Below are 18,588 nucleotides of genomic sequence, written 5' to 3'. Positions count from 1 at the left end.
GAATTTGATTAAAAACTAGGAATTAAGACATTTTGTTGCTGGTTAGTCTGAATAAAAAAAAAAAAAAGGTAATTGTTCAGATGCAGTAACTTAAGAATAGGAATATAGCAGATGGGTTGTACTGTGAATTGGTCTGCCTCTACATTTTCCTTTTTTTTTTTTTTCTGGAGAGAAATATTTAACTAACTTGACCTTCAATAAGTCTATAAAGACTTGCTTATTTCAAGTTAAAAAGAGAAAAATACTAGCTAATGTGTTCTTAATTTTGAGATGCTGAAAAATGTAACCGCCTATTTAGCATGTGTTCGGGGGCCGTGAGTGAACACTGGTAATTGATCCTTTTGACATGTGACGCAGTAGCCTAGTTAGATATTTGGGGAAATGCATTTGTTCACTTTCTAATAGGCTTCAGGTCCACCAGTCAATGGAAGCAGAGTGGTATTGATATTCTCAGTTAACTCTTGGCAAGAAGGCAAATAAACGCATTTCCCTTAATGTCGAAATGACGTCAAAATGCTTGTGGTTATTTGGACCATGTTTACAGACCGTTTGACAACCCATCTCTGGAGTCTTGAGAAATAAAATGTTAAAACACTTGTCTCTTACCTTTGTAAACACGAGCAAAGCATTCCCTTTTTACATCACAACCATCCTATGAGCAACACAGCCAGGTGTTTCTGTTCCATGGCTAATGCTTTGCTGAAGCGCTTAGCAACAGTCATGGGGGGGGGGACCTGATAAACGGAATAATGTTGAGAAGAGATGAACGTTCCTCTCCATAAACTCATGTTTTAATGACTGATAACACTCGCCTTAAGTTAAGGGCAGATTTTTGGGAGTAGTATTGAGGTTTACTTTAGCCAACTTTACACATATTTAAGCACATACTACATACACACTACAAAACTTTAATTTCTTAATTTCTACATGGGCCCTTAACCGTTTCCGCTACTCAGTGACGTCAGGGAACGAGACACGTGGACCTTCACGCGAGATTTCATCACCCCCCTCCCCTCCCCTGCCAATCCAACATGGCACCGTAGGGACGTTGTTATTGTTCCGTCGCCCCTTCAAGCTTTAGCAGTACGACGAAAACTACGCAGAAAAACGTCCAAGTTGGTTCATGCGGGCATGAGAGGAACATCTGGAGATAATGTTAAGATCCACCGGCTTCTTCCGAGGGATTGACTGTCCGTTTTACACGGACTACAGCGAGGGCAAAGGCAGCAGAAATGGGTGTAACAGACCGTACTGTCACTTCAGGCACAGCCAGCAGAGACGGCCGTCCTACGGAGCACCAGCAGACGTTAAAAAGCAAAGAGACCTCCACTCCGCACAGAGAGGTGTTTTTTTTTTTTTTAATATTAAACACAGAGTTTATGCGTTAATACTTTAACGCCGCAGCCGGCTGAGTAGGAGGTAAAGACGTGTGGACTGGACCTCGGTGTTGAAACTGTGAGGAAATAGGCAAACGAAACCACAACCGTGTAAAGTGATTGTTATCGTTAGCTATATTTGCATGGTGCAGATATCTGCTAATGGTGCGTCCTCTCAGTTTGTCACCCCACGATTTCTGTAAACGTAGGTATCGATAGGAAGTACATGGTAGAAACAAAATAAGGTACCAGATATTGTAGGCAGCAACATGCTCAGTTGTCAGTTTTTTAGGCACACCTAGATAAAACTAATTCAGTCTGAATGATCATATACCTGAATTAACAGCGTTTTAATATAGTATAAACAAAAACTCTTAACCTTAATGAATGTATTAAAGGAATGTTTTATTTGACTGCATTAGTTTTAGCTAGGTCTACCTAATAAACTGACAACTGTGTAAATGGTAACTGTACATTGAGACAAAATAGTCACAAATAAATTGAGAAGACAAGGAAGTTATAATTGAAAAATAAAGTGTCTGGTGTCTGCACATAACAGTGTTTTGTCTCATAATGCAAAGACAAGGCAGTAGTGCAAAGGACTTAAAATACATATGTCTCCTGGCCCCTGATGGCCCTCAGAGGTGTGATTAACATTCAAGTGTGTATGTGTAAGACTTATGACTCTTACTGTAAAACAAATTTACCTATGTGTACAAATAAAGTAACCTACCTACCGACGTACAGTTTCCCTATCAAACTCTTCCATAGACCTCCTGAGCATGTTTTAGTTGCATGATTGTTAAGATGCTTTATTAAGATTGAGTGTTAAAGTTAGTTTTTGAATGTTGACATGGTGGTTTGATTAAAAAAAAGTAACTAGCTTTGTCCAGAACTTTTAATTGCCTCTAACACTTCCAATGGAGTTTGCTTGAGAGTATTTAGTGATATTGTACTTAAAAGAAGGAATAACAATTCCAGTACCTAAATTAAAGGTATCTGCCTATATTGCATACACATCTGATACCATTTCTCTATTTTTCCAAACTCTGCAGTCCACAGTAAACTTTACAATGGACATATAAAATAATTAATGCATCAATGACATCATACTCGGTACCTAATCATCTTAATGAGCTCAGTATTGGGGCTGATTGGCTCGGTGCATCTCTAATTGATAGCTCTAATATTAAGAAGTGTTTTAGTTCCATTCTATTAAGACCATTTTCCTTGTATCCCTGCAGAACAAGGTTATGATCCCTTCAACCCAGAAGTAGTGAGGCCACAGGAGCAGCAGAATGGAAAGCCGGCTGCTTCAGGAGACATCACTGGTGCTCTGGAGCTGGTCAACAAGGCCATCGAGGAGGTCCGCAGTGAGGTGGAAAGGGAGAAGAGGAAGCTCTCTCGCTTTGGGGATGAACCATATGATCCCAGTGAGAATACTAGATTATCTTCATCTCGTGCAGTTAAAAGTAAAACAGCAGCTTCACACATGGCATATGATCCTGGGAGTTATCAGATAACATCAGGGGGTTATAATCCCACCCCTGGCTGCAGCAAGTACACCTTGGATTCAGACAACCAGGGGAACAACAGTAACTCCATGGAATATGTTCCTACTTCATTGAAAAAACCTCCTACTCGGACACATGCTCACCAACTCCCCTCTCCCCCTCCCAGCCCAAAGTATTCAAGCAGCGCATTCTCCTCTAAGTGTAAATACACTGTGGACAATTCAAGACCATCAACAGACATGGAATATGACCCACTCTCAAACTACTCGGCAGGAATTGCAGTGAAAAGCAAGAGGGACGAGAGTGCACAAGCTGGTAAGACGGACAGGAGCAAGACACACAAACTACCCATGTCTGATTTGTCAGATGATGAGTATGTTGTAGCTGTGAAAAAGCCACGGGAGCAGAGTGTAGACACAAAAAAGTACACTTTCTCTGACTCTGAAGGGGAGAGCTCTGGAACAGAGTATCGACCCACCTCTCTTAGCAATCTCCAGCAGAGAAAAGGCAACACTGGATCAGCTGGTGACTCTTTTAGGAAGGAGAGAAAAGAGAGAACTGAAAGTGTACATAATGCACTGACACAGAGGAATAAAGAGGACTTGGCAGAGGACTCAGACATCCAGGAAGATATTAAACGAAAGGACAATCTAGAGAAAAAGAAGGTGTCTAGTCGAACTAGTCACGAGAAAACTGGCAAATCTGAGAAAATGCATAAACTTGACAAAGACATAAATAAAACATCTAGTAGTAAGAGTAGTAGCAGCAGTAGTAAGAACAAAGGTTCAATAAAGAACTCAAACCAGGACTCTGCAAAAAAGGAGAACAAGAGTCTTGGGAAGAGAGATGATAGAAAAAACACAGTAAAGAATAAGACAAGTGATAAAGTTCAGAGGGAGGGCAGAGACGAAAAGAGAAGTGACGGTAAGATCAAAGCTGTGGAAAAAGTTAAAACAGACTCAAGCAAACGAGATAAAGATACAGAAAATGGTTCAAACAAGAAACCCAAAACATTAGACAAGGAAAAGGAATACAACAAGTATAAGGACCACCAACATAAAAATGGTAAACTTGATAGTAGTAAAAGAGAAAAGGATGTGAAGAAAATTAGTAAAAGCAGTTCTCGCAGTGGGAGCAGTAGCAGTCATAGTAAAGGGAGTTCTGCAAACAGCAATAAGGTGAAGCAAAACATCAGCTCATCAAATGGGAAAAGGCTTGAGGACAAACGGCAAAGTCTGAATCTGAGCCACGCTGACCTGTTTGGAGATGAGAGTCCAGATGAGGTGGAAGCGATGGAGGTGGACGACGATGATGAAGAAGCAGAGGAAGTTTTGGTGAGAAAATCCGCTGATGCTTTAAAGAGGGGGCGTCTGAACAAGAGGAAAGCATCAGAGTTGACTCCGTCTTCCTCCGATGATGAGGGTGACTGTGGTGTGGAGGGCAGCAGTGCAGGTAAGGATGAAGTCGTCGATGTTGGAATCGACTTCTCCAGTTTCCAGGATGATCTGGACTTTGACTCAGATCCCATGGAGGAGTGTTTGCGGATCTTCAATGAATCCAAGGATGTAAAGAGGGAAGACAAGGGAAGGCAAACTAAACAGGTATTGATGTTTCTTTCTTGCCATACTGCTGCGCTGTAGTCCTCTTCATTCACTACATGATTTTCTCATGCCAGTCAGTGAAATTTGAATAAGCATGCTATGTTCTGCCTTCTCAGCCTTCTAGAGATTCGGAGGAGGAGAAAAGCACAGAGAGCACTTTAACCACTCTCTTCCCTGGTCAAAAGAAGAGAGTCTCTCATTTTGTTGCCAAAGGAAATGTAAGTTTGTCACCTTCACTTTATTGTTTTTTTCTGTCATACAATGCTGTCACGAGGCAGGGGTGAACCCACTATATCTCTTCCTGTGTTATAAAACTTTATCACAGGATGTAGCAATTCAATTCAATTCTTTTATACAAATCATGTTTGGTTTAGTATTTAAGAGGAGTACAAATTCTGTTACAATGTAAATCCAGCTTTACCACAGGAGTGAATGTACAAAATCTGCCCACAGTTGCACACAGCCCTTTGGGTGAGAAGCAGTTTGGTCACACAACTCTAGTGTTAATCAGTCCTAGTGTGTAAGTGGGGCTTATATACTAACCGATTGGCCTGTCTTGCTGTCGATCAACATAGCTGGTCCTTGAGGGTAAAATAAGCCATTACTTTTGAACCCCCTAAAAATGGAAATCTACATATAAGACATTATATATCATCAATAGGGGATGCAATTGTTCACATCAAATATTTATTCATTTTCAAATAAATCAGACTTAACTGAAAAAGAAAACACACAATACATCTATATTTGAAGCTAATAAGAGAATTGGACAGACAAATAAATGAAATAGTGACTGAATAGAAAATCTTTGCCAAAGGCAGGGAGTGCTTACGTAGGAGGCATTACAACAAGCAAAGAAGCATGAAGTGAAAATATTGTGGCAGAGCTGTGGTGGCGGTGGGGTTTTCCAGTTTATCTGATGTGATGTTAAACAACCAGCTATCTGTGTTTTTCAAATGGGTAGTGAGCTAATCAGTCAGCTGAGGTATTCGTAGTCTGATCAGTGGGCCATCACTTTCTCAGGGTGCTTTATTAAAGGCCCAGTCTGTAGCTTTTGTTGTCCACATGAAGTTGAAAATGTTTCATATAATCAAGTTTATATTATGTTTTAAATAATAATCATCAACTTGTGTATTTCTCAACTGACCATAATTAAAATTATAGACATGTTTTACTCCTATTTCTACCAGCCCAATACACTAAAAATAAATCAGCATTGTCAGTAAATGAAACACAGATGTGACACTATATGTAGACCTGTGCTAAGAATAGTTTTTATTTATCAGTTAACTTCAGACAAAGTACAGTAAACGGAAAAAACCTAAATCAGTATTTGCTGTGACCACTCTCTGCCTTTAAAACAGCACTTGCTCACAGTTTTTCAATGTACTTGGCAGGTAGCTTGTTCCAAGCATCTTGGATGCCATAGTTCTTCTGTGGAATTAGGCTGTCTCAGCGTCTCCGTCTCTTCAGTTAACCCCAGACCAACTCCATGATGTAGAGATCAGAGCTCTGTAGGGGGTCAGACCATCTGTTGCAGGAGTCCTTGTTCTTCTTGTCATTGAAGATAGTTCTTTATGACTCTGGTTGTATATTTGGGGTTGTTATCATGCTCCAGAATGTATTTGGGACTGATCAGATGCCTCCCTGATGGTTTGCGTGATAGATAAGAATTTGAAAATCTATAATACCTAAAACTTTTGAACAGTACTGTATGAGCTGTTATGCTACCAGATATTTTCATTTTCATAGAGGAAAAACATACAGTTGTGTTCTGATTTTCATTACCAGGCTTTCAGTCAGAGATGCCACAGGGAGTTAGCTTAGACTGTATGTATAATTACAATATGGACAAGAAGCCACATTTTGGGTGTTCCCATTAGAACCATCTTACAGTTATTGCTTTAATTATTATAACTAATGACTAATTATCATACTTCCCATATTAAGAGCACAGTAGTAAACTTTTTAGCAAAACCTGTTCTTGTTTTTCAGACTGAAGCACCTTCTAAGACTGTGGTGCGGCCATACAAGAGACCCACAGCCCAGGAGGTCTGCTATCAGCGTATGCAGATGGCACAGGAGCAGGCTGCTCAGCTTTCTGCTTCAGTCAAAGCTGCCTCTCAGAGCTCCAGCCCCAGCTTCTCTAGAGAGAGGAAGAGGATAGCACACCGTCCCAACCCACAGATAGCATCCCCCAAAACAAGTACGAGTGCCTCCACCACTCTATATTGTAGCAGGATATAGCTTAGTCTGTATTTGTTGTTGCTTAGCGGTAGAAAATGAACCATTTTGACTTTCAAATTCACATCTATGTTTGTGTGATTGTCTAACTAGGTTCTGCAGATGCTAAACCAGCTGTCGGTCGAGTGTTATCCCCCAGCCAGACTCATCAGACTGTCAAGGCTCAAACCACAGCCGGTATTTTGTCCAAGACCACGTCCACTGTAATGACGAAGAGGCTGGCACACACCCCCACCATGAAGGTATCTGAGGTTTCTGCATAGCCTATTATTGTTAGTTAGTACTGTTTTCTCATGGCCATCTTGTTTCTTCATGGTTCCCATGGGTCATTGATACCCTTGAAAGTTTGTGAATTTGAGAAAAAAATCAATGCAAAGTTTTTTAAAATAGACATAAATGACATGGGTTCTTGAAAGTGCTTGAATTGATTATTATTATTCTGTGCAAAAACAGAAATTGAAGTTCTTTGGATACTTTTTTTTAACTTACCTAAGTTTGTAAATAGGCTACGTCATCACTGTAACACAGCACAATGGAGAAGTGTTCTCTTTTTAGCTGTTGTCAGGGAGCTTCTGTATAGCCTGCTAGTTCTCATTATAAAAATTCCTAGGTATTGTAACGGTAATTAACTTTGATCCGTGTCTCAAACTATGCAATGTTGGGTTCTTGAATTTGAGGGAATTTGGCCTGGAAAGTCCTTGAATTTGATGTTTAAGTAGGTGTGGGAAATGTTTGTTTAATCTATGGTGTGTCAATGTCAATTTCTCTATATTTTAACTTTTTCAGAGTTCTTCAATGAAGCGCCCTGTCATCCCCACTGAGTTTGGGGCCAAAGTTCCCACCAACATCCGCCAGCGCTACCTCAACACTTTCATAGATGAATGTGTCAAATTCTGCCCATCAGAGGAAGTTGCCTTCCAGATGGTATGAATAACATTCACTTTCCAGCAACTCCACCCTGTACTGTGATCTGACCTCATTTAACAGAGTGATGTGTTGTTTTGTTTTGAGTCATTTCTTGTGCGTTAACATATCTAATAGTTTAGAACTGTGTATCGTTTGGAAATTGTTTGAGAGAAGATGGTTGCTCATAAAAATTCAGGCTTCAAATACACCCCTTCTTTCACTCCTCAATTGTTTTTCAGTAGAGCAAGCTGAAGTTTAGGCATTGACAGAAGTGTAATTCTTGTTTTAGGCTCTTGAGGAGGAGAGGCTGGTGTATGAGCGCAGTAGCAGTAAGAACATCTACCTCAACGTAGCTGTCAACACTCTGAAGAAGCTGCGCAGCAAGAGCAGCTCCTGTCCATCGCCTGTCACCAGTATGTCAGCGCAGTGCAGCACAACATACAGTATACATACTTACTGTCAGTCAGTATTTACACAGTGTTTTTGTTTACATACATGAAGAAATTGATAATTATGATACACTGAACATTAACATATCAGTTTTTGTACTGTGCATATGTGAGCATGGAAACAAGTTTCAAGCATCTGAAAAGAGATGCAATGGTTTTTATCTGACTGTCCCTCTGTCTGTCCCTCCTTCTGTCTGTCTGTCTGTCTGCTCCTGTCTGTCTGTCTGTCTCTGTGTCTAGGTCTGTCTGTCTGTGTCTGTCTGGTGTGTGTTTTGTGTTTGTGTGGTTTGTGTGTGTGGTGTGTGTGTTGTGTGTGTGTGTGTGTGTGTATGTGTGTGTGTGTGTGTGTGTGTGTGTGTGTGTGTGTTGTTTACAGAGGACCCGGGTGTAGTTGCCAACAAGAGGGCCCAGTCCCATGAGGAAGTTCTTGGGGGTCGGCTGGCTGCTACAACCAGCTTCACTGTCAACAGGATGGGTAAACAGCAGGAGGAGAAACTCACTGGTGAGGAAAAAATACAATTTTGTCCTTATTCTAGACTGAGCCAACCACAGAAGGTCTCAGTCATGATACCATGAAGGATACTTTAGTATTGCTGAAAACACTTTTAATTTGTGTAATTAACAGGAAATCCTTTAAATTATTTATCGAGCAAAAAAGACAAACACTTTGACTTGATATTTGGCCACATTAACAATCAATTCTTGGCTAATTGTTAACAGTTTATGAGATACAGTGGTCTTATTCCATAATAAAACCTTTTTTAACCACTGACATGACCCGTGTTCACTGCAAATCAGAGTAAATTAGTAATTTAAGGAACAAATTAAGTAAACACCAAGTTACTTGAATGAAAAATTCAATAACACAGAAGAATGATTTCATTTTAAATTGCAGAGCTTCCACTTCTGTCTGTTGCTATTCAGTGATTGGACAGTCAAAATCCAAAGTATTAAACATTGGAGAACATACATTATATAGACATATCTAACAATTAACTAAAGTCTGAGCCGTTTTTCCCTCATCAAGAGGGCTGCACCCTTCAACAGTAAATGACCTGTCACTGAATCACTGAATAAACATGAAACAGGTTACCCAAATCTCCTGACAGCAGACTGCGGTTTTATGTGGTGACCCCTCACAGGAGCAGCTGAAAGACAACAATAACATCATCTACATGATGGGAGTGACTTGTGCATTGTTTACTGTCAGTACAGCTGCAGGAAACACCTGCTCAGCTGGGACAGATGTCCCAGTGATGCACAAACACTGTGTCTTCAGTAGTCAAAACAGTAAAAATCTGCCACCACTACTGTTGTTCAGTGTATGTTTTATGACATTATTTTATAAAGACAACATCTTTTTACTTGTTGCTCTGTCTCCCTGTAGGAGCCACACTGTACAGGAAGTTGAAGGCATACTTGATGACAGAGGAGCAGCTCCAGGAGCACGGATACCCAAGAACAAACCCAGAAGCTGCTGGCAAGGCAGTCATATACAACCTCCCAGAGAAAAAGGCCATTGCAGACTGTAAGTATCAACGTGTCCCCACAGCTCTCTCACCACTGACAATTGCTCATTTCTAAATGAGTGACATGGATATACAGTATACGCTCCAGCAATAATTTGACTTTCAGTTGACAGGCTCTGTCATGTTTTTCCAGCCTTCAGCAAGATATGCTGTAGATGTGGAGCAGAATATAAGATCAATGTCAATGGCAACTGTGTACGGAAAGAGGAATGTAGTTTTCACTGGGGACGTTTACGCAGACATAAAGGTAAATTTGTTCACATTTATTTAGTGTAAATGGTTGATGATCATCAGTTTTATATCATTGATTGCCATCCCCAACTTTTATTTGTCTGTTTCTGACTCTTCTCTTCCTCTGCATCAGTCGCTGGAGGCTGGGAGACCAACTACAGCTGCTGTGCTGCTGCTGTTGGCTCTCCAGGTTGCCAAGTTTCAAAGGTATCATAAGAACGTATCACAGAAGAAAATTACAACATGCTACCAAAAGCATTCTTATCTTTGAGTTGTCCTACACTTTGCTTTGCTCAGACTTTATAAAACCCCTCAACTGTGATGTGTCTCTGCGTAGCAACTAGTTCAGTTTTTTCCAACTCTTCTTTCTCCCGCTTTTATTCTCTCTGAGATATGTTTTTCTTTTCATTGGGATGGATTTGTGGCATGTATGTCACTATCAGAATTACAGTTAAGTCTTTTGTGTAACTTGAAGTACTTGACTTTGTACTGAAGACAACTTGCCATTTAACCACTAGGGGTCAGTCTGTTTCCTTTATTTCAGTGCCTTCCAGTTGAAAATGCAAATAAAACACTTAAAGACTTACAGAATAAATTCTTATTTCCATATGTCACAGTTTTTTTTTTTTTTTTTTACTTTTGACGATCATCCTCTGTGTTCAAACATTTCATCTTCCCACAGCAACATGTTCAGGATGGACGTAAAGAGTCATTAGACGGCTATGTATCGACGTTCAGTAAACCTCTACCACCAGGCGGCAATGGTGGGGTCTTTGCTTTGGACTGTGAGATGGTGAGTGAGACAGAAGTTTCCAAAATGTTTACCTTCTGAAAACCTCTAATGTAAATGCACAATTGACCTTAACCCCCTACTCTTGAGTTAATTCATTATAGGCCTGTTTTATTCATATCAAGCAAAGAGAGTCACTCATTCTTTCATAACTGCAAATATTAGTTCCAGCTGGTGAAGTTAAGTCCTTAGAAATGTTTTTTTATTTTCAACACACAGTTGTGTGTTGCTCTATTTCCTGAGTTCACAGGCCCGATGCGGTTTTCATTCTATTTTGTGTTTTTGTTCTTTTTTCCCCTCCCTGGAAACAGTGTTACACAAAACAGGGCCTGGAACTGACGAGGGTGACGGTCATTGACTCAGAGATGAAAGTTATCTATGACACATTTGTCAAACCTGAGAGCAAAGTGGTCGACTACAACACACGGTCAGTTTGGTATTGAAAATAACTGTTAGTTGTTGCCCTGCCTTAAATTATTGTAGGTGAGCAGTTGTAGTCTTTGAAAACAATCACAGTGTTGTAAATTTAATATGTGTCTCACACATGACTCACAGATTTTCAGGTGTGACAGAGGAGGACTTGGAGAGCGCCACCATCACCCTGAGAGATGTTCAGGCCGTGCTGCTCAGTATGTTCAGTGCTGAGTCCATTCTCATAGGACACAGTCTGGAGAGCGACCTCCTCGCTCTGAAGGTACCGTGGCTCTTCATTCATTGTCAAGACACTATACGTAACAATTTGGATTGGTCTGGAAGTGATACTTTCTATGATACTTGTTACTGCTTGTAAGATGTCTGACTGCCAAGCAGCTTAAATTAACACTGAGTGAGAATATAAATAACTATAAAACATATTTTATCCTAAAACATGAAGTAGGAAAAGATTTTTTTATGGTAAAAAGAGTGCAACCATGACACAGAGGAGGGTTTAACATATTAACCTATTAACATGCACAGTGAACCCAAATAACATTTCTGAAAGGAAATTATTACTCAAAATAGAATATCATAGCAACAAACATCACACAGCTACCCCACTAGTAAACATGAGCAACACTTTCCTCTTCTTTTAAAAGCCTATAGGCTACATGGTGTAATATGGGACAGATTTCTTTTAAGAGTTAATGTAGCTTAAAGCTAAAGTGATTGTGTAAGGTGAACTGGTTTTCTATAATTGGCATGTTTATTACAAATGTAAGAGCTGAAGTGGTACGTACAAGGTGCTGCTGGCATCCTCTGATTTGCAGGTTATCCTGGGTGAAAGCCTATAGCCTTTATATGTATGGTGCTGTTTGTGTATGAATTTTGCCTGGTGAAAGTCTGAGGACTGAAACATGTTAATGAATAGGGTTCACATGATGTACAGTGAGTGTGATTCTGTGGCTTTATTTTCAGTAACTTAAAACTGAAACTCAGAACATATGAGGAAGTCTACACAGGTGTTAGAGTATTTCTCTTGTAAAGTACAAAGACGTTTTTTAAGTTAACCACAGCAGTGTGGACAAACAGAATGAAATCTAACTCTGTTAAACATCTGTGTTTCTCTGTCATAATAAGGAGGTATCTGTAGCCGACTAGCTTTAAAGGGAGAATCAGTTTGCTCATCGGCCTCCAGTTTGAGACACTGTGGAGTATGCTATGGAGCTGAAATAAAAGACAGTTCACTCTCTCTTTTCTAGCTAATCCACAGTTCAGTTGTAGACACAGCCATTGTGTTCCCTCACCGCCTTGGCTTGCCCTACAAACGTGCCTTGAAGAACCTGATGGCTGATCACCTCAAACGCATCATCCAGGACAACGGTAAGAAAATCACACAGAACTACCAGCATTTGTGTTGTTGCTTTTTGTAAGCTCTATAATAAGAGTTATTTTAATTGTGTATTATTATCCATGAATTTGTGTGTTGATGTGATAGTTTGCCTAAAAATTAGAGCACTGTAGACTAATAAAAACTCAGCAAGTTGAGGAACCATTTTTGTTGCTGTGTTTTATATAGTGCCATAAGCGGGGCGTCGCTTCTTCTGCAACAATAAAGTTAACAAGCCCATTGCCTTGTGTGATGATCTGCTGGGGAGGGGCATCCCAACCCTAACCCTAATTATATGTCGGCCTATTTAAGTACAGCTGCATAGAGCTGCCAGCATGACTGTTCTCTTTTTACTTTGTTCATATTGTGCACCATTTATCTCCAGTAATCAAATTGAAATTGTCATGCTGCTGTAACTTTGGTTTGGAAATACAATATGCAGGTAAAAAAGAATAATTTCTATGGTCATTTGTTCATGTGTTTCCAGTGGAGGGCCACGACTCGAGTGAAGATGCGTCTGCCTGCATGGAACTAATGGTTTGGAAGATCAAGGAGGATGCAAAGGTCAAAAGATGACCCCTGACCCCTCTACTCCACTTTGCTCAGCACCACTTCTTGCGTTCATGTTGGATGCACGGAGGCAGAAGTTGAGGAGGCCTACACCTGCTCTCAGAGAGTTTAGGTCAGAGTCCTGGGGGGAGGGTTAGTTCAACACAGTGGTAAGTTTTCAGCAGAAAAGCCTGAGAAGAGCTTACTGTTGTTATTACCTCCTGTATCTGAGAAGAGGACAGAAAGCCCCTTCAAAGCAATAGGAGCCAAAATTAACAGTGTTTTCATTTGCTTGTATTTCAGTTCTAAATAATGTTAGTTTAAAAGTATTTCTGTTATTTGAGCGGTGTCTTTTAAGGCCTCAAACAGTTTATGAATAAAACCTTTCAACAGAAAAACGACTTAAAATGCCAGGGCATTGTCCGCTGAGCGATGATGATAAATATGATATTCATGCCAGGCTGTATCCTCAGCCTAACTTGCACTATAGAAATGCTCTTGTTGTATAGGGCCCAAGTCTGAGTACCTCATCTGTGTTATAATGCATTCACTTCTAATGAATAACACATTACTTGTTTTAGTTACACTTAAGTGCATTGATTGTCTTAGTCTGTTGAGCATTGCTATGTAAATGCACTTTTCATATTGCACCTCGTTTCTTGTCATTGATGCTCTGTTTATACAGCGGTTCTTATCAAGTTCATTTTGTTGGTTGGCTCTCAAACCTGACTAATCCTATAATACTTGATCATTTAAAAAGAACCTCAGCAGACATGTAAATTCTCTGCTACTACCTAACTGGTTAAGTTTATGGAAGATATCACTGTATTTTATAGTTCAGACAAAATACAGACTATATCCACCACTGTCTCCGTGTCGTGCACTGCATGAAATAAAAACTACAGGAATCACAGTGATAGCAGGTATGACATGTTATTCCTCCATAAAGACAAAAATAGACTTAGTATTGTTGAATTAGGCCAGGGTTATTAATTACAGACAATTATCATTTAGTGTGTATCAGCTAAACCACGCTGTTTTATGTTAAAAATGACTGAAAAAATACTGAGTGCTGTAAATATGCAGTTTCCTTTTGTATTTTTGGTTGATTATCCTTTTTCTATTAAAATGTATTAGTTAAAAGAAGATGTTGCTCTGTCTTTACATCTCAGCACTCTCTCTGTGCACAACATTGATGAAATGTTTCAAGGTACTTGGTAGGTCGGTTGTTCCGAGCATCTTGGAGAACTTGCCGCAGTTGTTCTGTGGGTTTAGGCTGTCACGGTATCTTCTGTCTGTCTTCTAATCCCAGACTCCATGATGTTGAGATCAGGGCTCAGTGGGGACCAGAGCATCTGTTGCAGGACTCCTTGTTCTCCTTGTCTCTAGTTAGTTCTTTATGACTGTGGCTGTATCTTTGAGGCATACTCGTACTGCAGAATGAATTTGGGTCGGATGCCTTCCTGATGGTGTCGCATGATGGATAAAAATCTAAACGTCTAAAGTGTTTAAAACCTTTGCATTGAACTGTATGTTCCCTTTAAACTATAAAAAAAGAACAATCTTAGAAGAAGTTTTACCTCCCAAACAATGCATGCTGGGTAGTATGCTAGTATGCCGGTCATGTTTCTTTAGAAAGTTAAAGTTAACGAGTTTAGTGAGCTCAGAAAAACTCTTGTTTATAGGTACTGAATATAAAAATCAGAAATTGTATAGCTGAATGAATTTTAAATCAATAAAACCTATATTAAGTTAATTAGAAAAGATCAGTTGAATCTATTACGTTCATGTATGATGTGCTGCAATGCAGTTGTTAAAATTAGCTCCAACTTGACCAACTACAACAGTGAAATGCTACCTCCACATGAATACGTCATAACAGCAATATGTTGTTTGCCTGCATAACAAATACTTTTACTTTTGATACTTGAAGTGCATATTGCTGATGACTTACTTACCTATACTTAAGTAAGATGACTTTTACTTGTAATGGGGCATTCTCACACACTTTTATTGCTACTTTTACTTCAGTTAAAGTAAGATCTGAATACTTCTTCCACTGCTGCTGCACAAATAGTTTGTGACAGTGTGACAGCTTTCTCTCGGTACAGTGCTGGGCCTCTTGTGGTCTATATGTCTGTTTAACAGCAGGTGCAGCGGCTGTAATTCTCCTTTCTTCAGCAGATGTGTAAATTGGAAAAAATGGGAGAGAAATGCTAAACTGAGAGGCCCATCCTTTCTTCGGTGTGTTTGCCTATTAAGCTCCTCCCGTCACATGTCAGTATGCATTTCCCCCGGCCGGGCCACAGACCCCAGGTATTAAAAGAGCCAGTTAGCTGGGATCAATACCTACACAATGTTCCAGTGACAGGGAGGGGGGCTTCCTAGTGTTTATTGAGTGTTGCAGAGATTTTGAACATGTGGAGCAAAGCAGCTTAGAGAGGTCGTCTTCATTATCAAATTCGATCAGTGCCTCTCTTTCTCTGTCCCCTGTGATCACCTTTGACTAGTGGGGGTCAGGAGGGGGAAGCTGCGGGCCGGGGCTCTGAAACTGACCCCATGCTGGGAGATGGAGAGGTGCATTATCTCTGTGAGAGCTTGAGCAAATAAACACTTTGCTGCTCTCATCCCCAATAGACCTGAAATAACTAATCAATTAGTTATTCTACAGAAAAAAATGAATCTGTAAATATTTTGATTATTGATTAAATAGTTCACAGCCTCAGCTTCTGTTCTGGTTCTCTCTATAATTATATCATGTTTGGCATTTGGACTTTTGATCAGACAAGACACTTGATCACGTCACCGTGAACCCAAAATTCAGATCTTTCATTATTTTCTGACAATTCTTGGACCAAACAATTAATCAAGAATTTAATCTATAGATTTTTGGATTCATGAAAAATATTCCAAAAAGGTTTCATTTTGTCTCCACTGAACTTATTTGTGCTTTTTTCTTATTGATAGACAAATGCTTTTAAGGTGGTTTTTTTTTTACCTTGACATGTTTCGCCTGCTGTCTTCCTGCAGTCTTCCTCAGAAGAAGGAAGACTTTAGGAAAGAACACCTTAAAAGCACTTGTCTATCGATTAGAAAAAAAGCACAAATTAATGAAAAATAGTCATTAGTCATATTAGTTACACCTCTAATCCTGAACCTGCTGCTCATCGTGACTAGGGCTTCAACTAATGATTATTTTCCTTTATCGATTTATCAGATACTTAAATTTAGGATGTTGTAAAATGTCTGAAAATCGTGAAACATCCCTGAGCTGACAAGGTACGCCTTCAACTGTCTTGTGTTGTCTGAAGAACAGTCCACAACTCAAAGTTTTTTTGTCACATAAGATGAAGAAAAGCTGCAAGTCATTTCAGCTCTAGTGGTGTTTAGGGAAAGGTTTTTGATCTGTTGCCTCCCTAAATAACTCAACAATGACATAATCTGAGAGACATGATCCCAAAAAAGGACTTTATGCTTTACTGTCAGAATAAACTGCAGAAGATGATTGACAATGCATTTAAATAATCTTAATACTTCAGGCAAAGACCATGAGAGTAGTGAGAGGCTAAAGCCTTCAAAAATGTATCAGTGATAATACACAGAAGAGAAGTGAGAACATTTAATGAATATGTGCCCAAATAAAGGTATTCAATGTCAGCTCGGTGCTCTTCTTCATGCAAAATCAATTCTACATGCCACTGAGTGCCTGCACATTTGTAAATTAAATCTTCTCACTTCCCTTTATTCAATGGCTCACCCGCTTTTTCCTGTGTAACTTCATTCCTCTTCAGTTTGAATGAAAATCAAACCTGCTCGGAAATGGAACAAAACCGTTGTTTACACAGTTTGTATTATCACTGGGCTTTAAGGGGCTCAGGGTTTGTTTTCTCTCTGTGGTCTGAGTTCACCCCTGCACCCCACTCCAGCCCACTGTGGGTGCCCCTGACTCCCGGGGACACCCACAGCTGCCTGTCCCTCTCTCTCTGTCTTTAATCTATAGCACTCTGGCCCAATTAAGAGTCTGATCTTTACTCAGTCCCTCGTATTGATCTGCTGGTGTAGCTGCTTATTGCCATGCTCCCAAGGGCTGCGCAGCAGATCATAAGAAGCTAATTGGAAGCTGATAAGTCTCTAGGCCGTATAAAGGAGGAATTATTATAGTCTGATGCATTTCTCACAGACTCACAGCTCTTCATTTCAGATCAATCAAATCACACTAATGGATTGGTTTGTTTATGTAGAAGTTACTTTGCTTCTGGCTGTTATAAAATTAAATTGTCATTTAAATTCCACACTCTGAACCAAGCCCATCTCTGTGTGTGTATGTTTGAGATTTTCGTGTGAACTTGGTTTGTTTGCGGCCAGGTCAATGTCACTCTAAGCCCTGAGTGTGTCATAGCCGGTGTCAGGCCTCACAGCGTGATCCTGGCACTCAGAGAGGCTTAAGAAGAGCAACTGACCTGCCGCCTGCTCTCCCTGTCTCCCTCAGGTCAAAGGCCAGCCGGCCCTATTGATTCCCCCGGTGAAGAAGTCTTTAGCTCCTCCGCCTGCTCTCCCTTCTTAGGCCCACATGCTCCCGGACTAACATCGAGGCCCCCAGAAAGCCTCTCAGTTGTGTTTTGCATGCCGATCGATCCAGTTGGTGTCCGAGGGGGCCTTCCTTTGAGATAACTGACAACTACAAAGGTCCCCTCCTGACAGGCCCTTGTCAATACAAATTTCCACTATTGATAAGTAATTAAAGAAAGCCTGAACATAAGGGGTTTTGCTTTCTAAAACATCTGTTAAACAGGAGACATTAACAAAAACTTCTTAATGACAAAAAGAGAAGACAAAAAAGAAGAATATTTACTCCCCCTCCACCCTCACTTCTTTCAACAGATTTCCAGGTCCCGTCCCGTTAATAACTTATATCAAATATCAAATGAATGAGCACACTTTAAATGGAACAACAGGTGTATCAAGTCTACAGCTGATTCACCGATTAGTCAAATGATGGAAAATTAGGTAATGAGGTAAAATATGGTCAGACGTTCTCTGGTTTACTGCTGCCCTTTGTTTTGTGTGATCATAAACTAAATCTGTTTCGGTTCTGGAGCTTTTCTCAATATTTCGAGTCCATACTTTTCAGTCACCAGCAGTGTTTCTTCACCCTAACACACAAATGACAGCTCTAATTATTTTCTGCAGGTGCAAAATATGTTGCAGGAGGAGCCACAGCTGAGGATTTATTCAACACCTGATTCAGTTTGTTCATCTTTTCTCTCAGTTTAACAAGCTGAAGCTGTCACCCGTACAGTAGTGAAAATACTGATATTCAGTTTAATCTGTCAACAAATATGTCATCAGTAGTTTAAATTAATTTTTAAACAAATTAATACATTTTTTTTAAGCTTTGGATTTTGGATTGTTCTGTGTACTAAAGGAACAGTTTGAAGACGTCACCTTGGACTTAATGAATCTATGACGGGCATTTTTCACCGTTTGTTGGTTTTGATTATTGATGATTTTATTACATTTTAAACCTCACAGGTCCTACAAAATAATTTACATTACCACCTTTAATACAGCTTTCACACTCTACAAAGTGTT

At 39.9% G+C, this 18,588-nt stretch overlaps 1 protein-coding gene across 1 annotated transcript; it reads left to right on the top strand.

Moving 5' to 3' along the window:
- Positions 1-1,095: 1,095 nt before the first annotated feature.
- On the top strand, positions 1,096-14,329 carry rexo1 (RNA exonuclease 1 homolog). The gene is made up of 16 exons (XM_022739135.1): positions 1,096-1,343; positions 2,621-4,491; positions 4,608-4,709; positions 6,487-6,697; positions 6,829-6,977; positions 7,522-7,659; positions 7,931-8,054; positions 8,467-8,592; positions 9,478-9,618; positions 9,753-9,866; positions 9,984-10,057; positions 10,533-10,643; positions 10,952-11,067; positions 11,196-11,334; positions 12,320-12,440; positions 12,935-14,329. Exons 1-16 carry the CDS (start codon positions 1,154-1,156, stop codon positions 13,021-13,023), a joined length of 3,816 nt encoding a protein of 1,271 aa, XP_022594856.1. The 5' UTR covers positions 1,096-1,153; the 3' UTR covers positions 13,024-14,329.
- Positions 14,330-18,588: the final 4,259 nt, after the last annotated feature.

This window comes from Seriola dumerili, unplaced genomic scaffold (assembly GCF_002260705.1).
Source record: "Seriola dumerili isolate Sdu_G_001 unplaced genomic scaffold, Sdu_1.0 BDQW01000002.1, whole genome shotgun sequence".
Taxonomy (NCBI): domain Eukaryota; kingdom Metazoa; phylum Chordata; class Actinopteri; order Carangiformes; family Carangidae; genus Seriola; species Seriola dumerili.
This window is presented reverse-complemented; position numbering and strand designations above follow the sequence as displayed.

Coding starts and splice junctions, on each gene's coding strand:
- rexo1 (XM_022739135.1), top strand. CDS start 1,154: ATGTTAAGATCCACCGGCTTCTTCCGAGGGATTGACTGTCCGTTTTAC. Junction 10,058..10,532: donor CAGGTTGCCAAGTTTCAAAG/GTATCATAAGAA, acceptor ATCTTCCCACAG/CAACATGTTCAGGATGGACG. Junction 11,068..11,195: donor GTGGTCGACTACAACACACG/GTCAGTTTGGTA, acceptor CATGACTCACAG/ATTTTCAGGTGTGACAGAGG.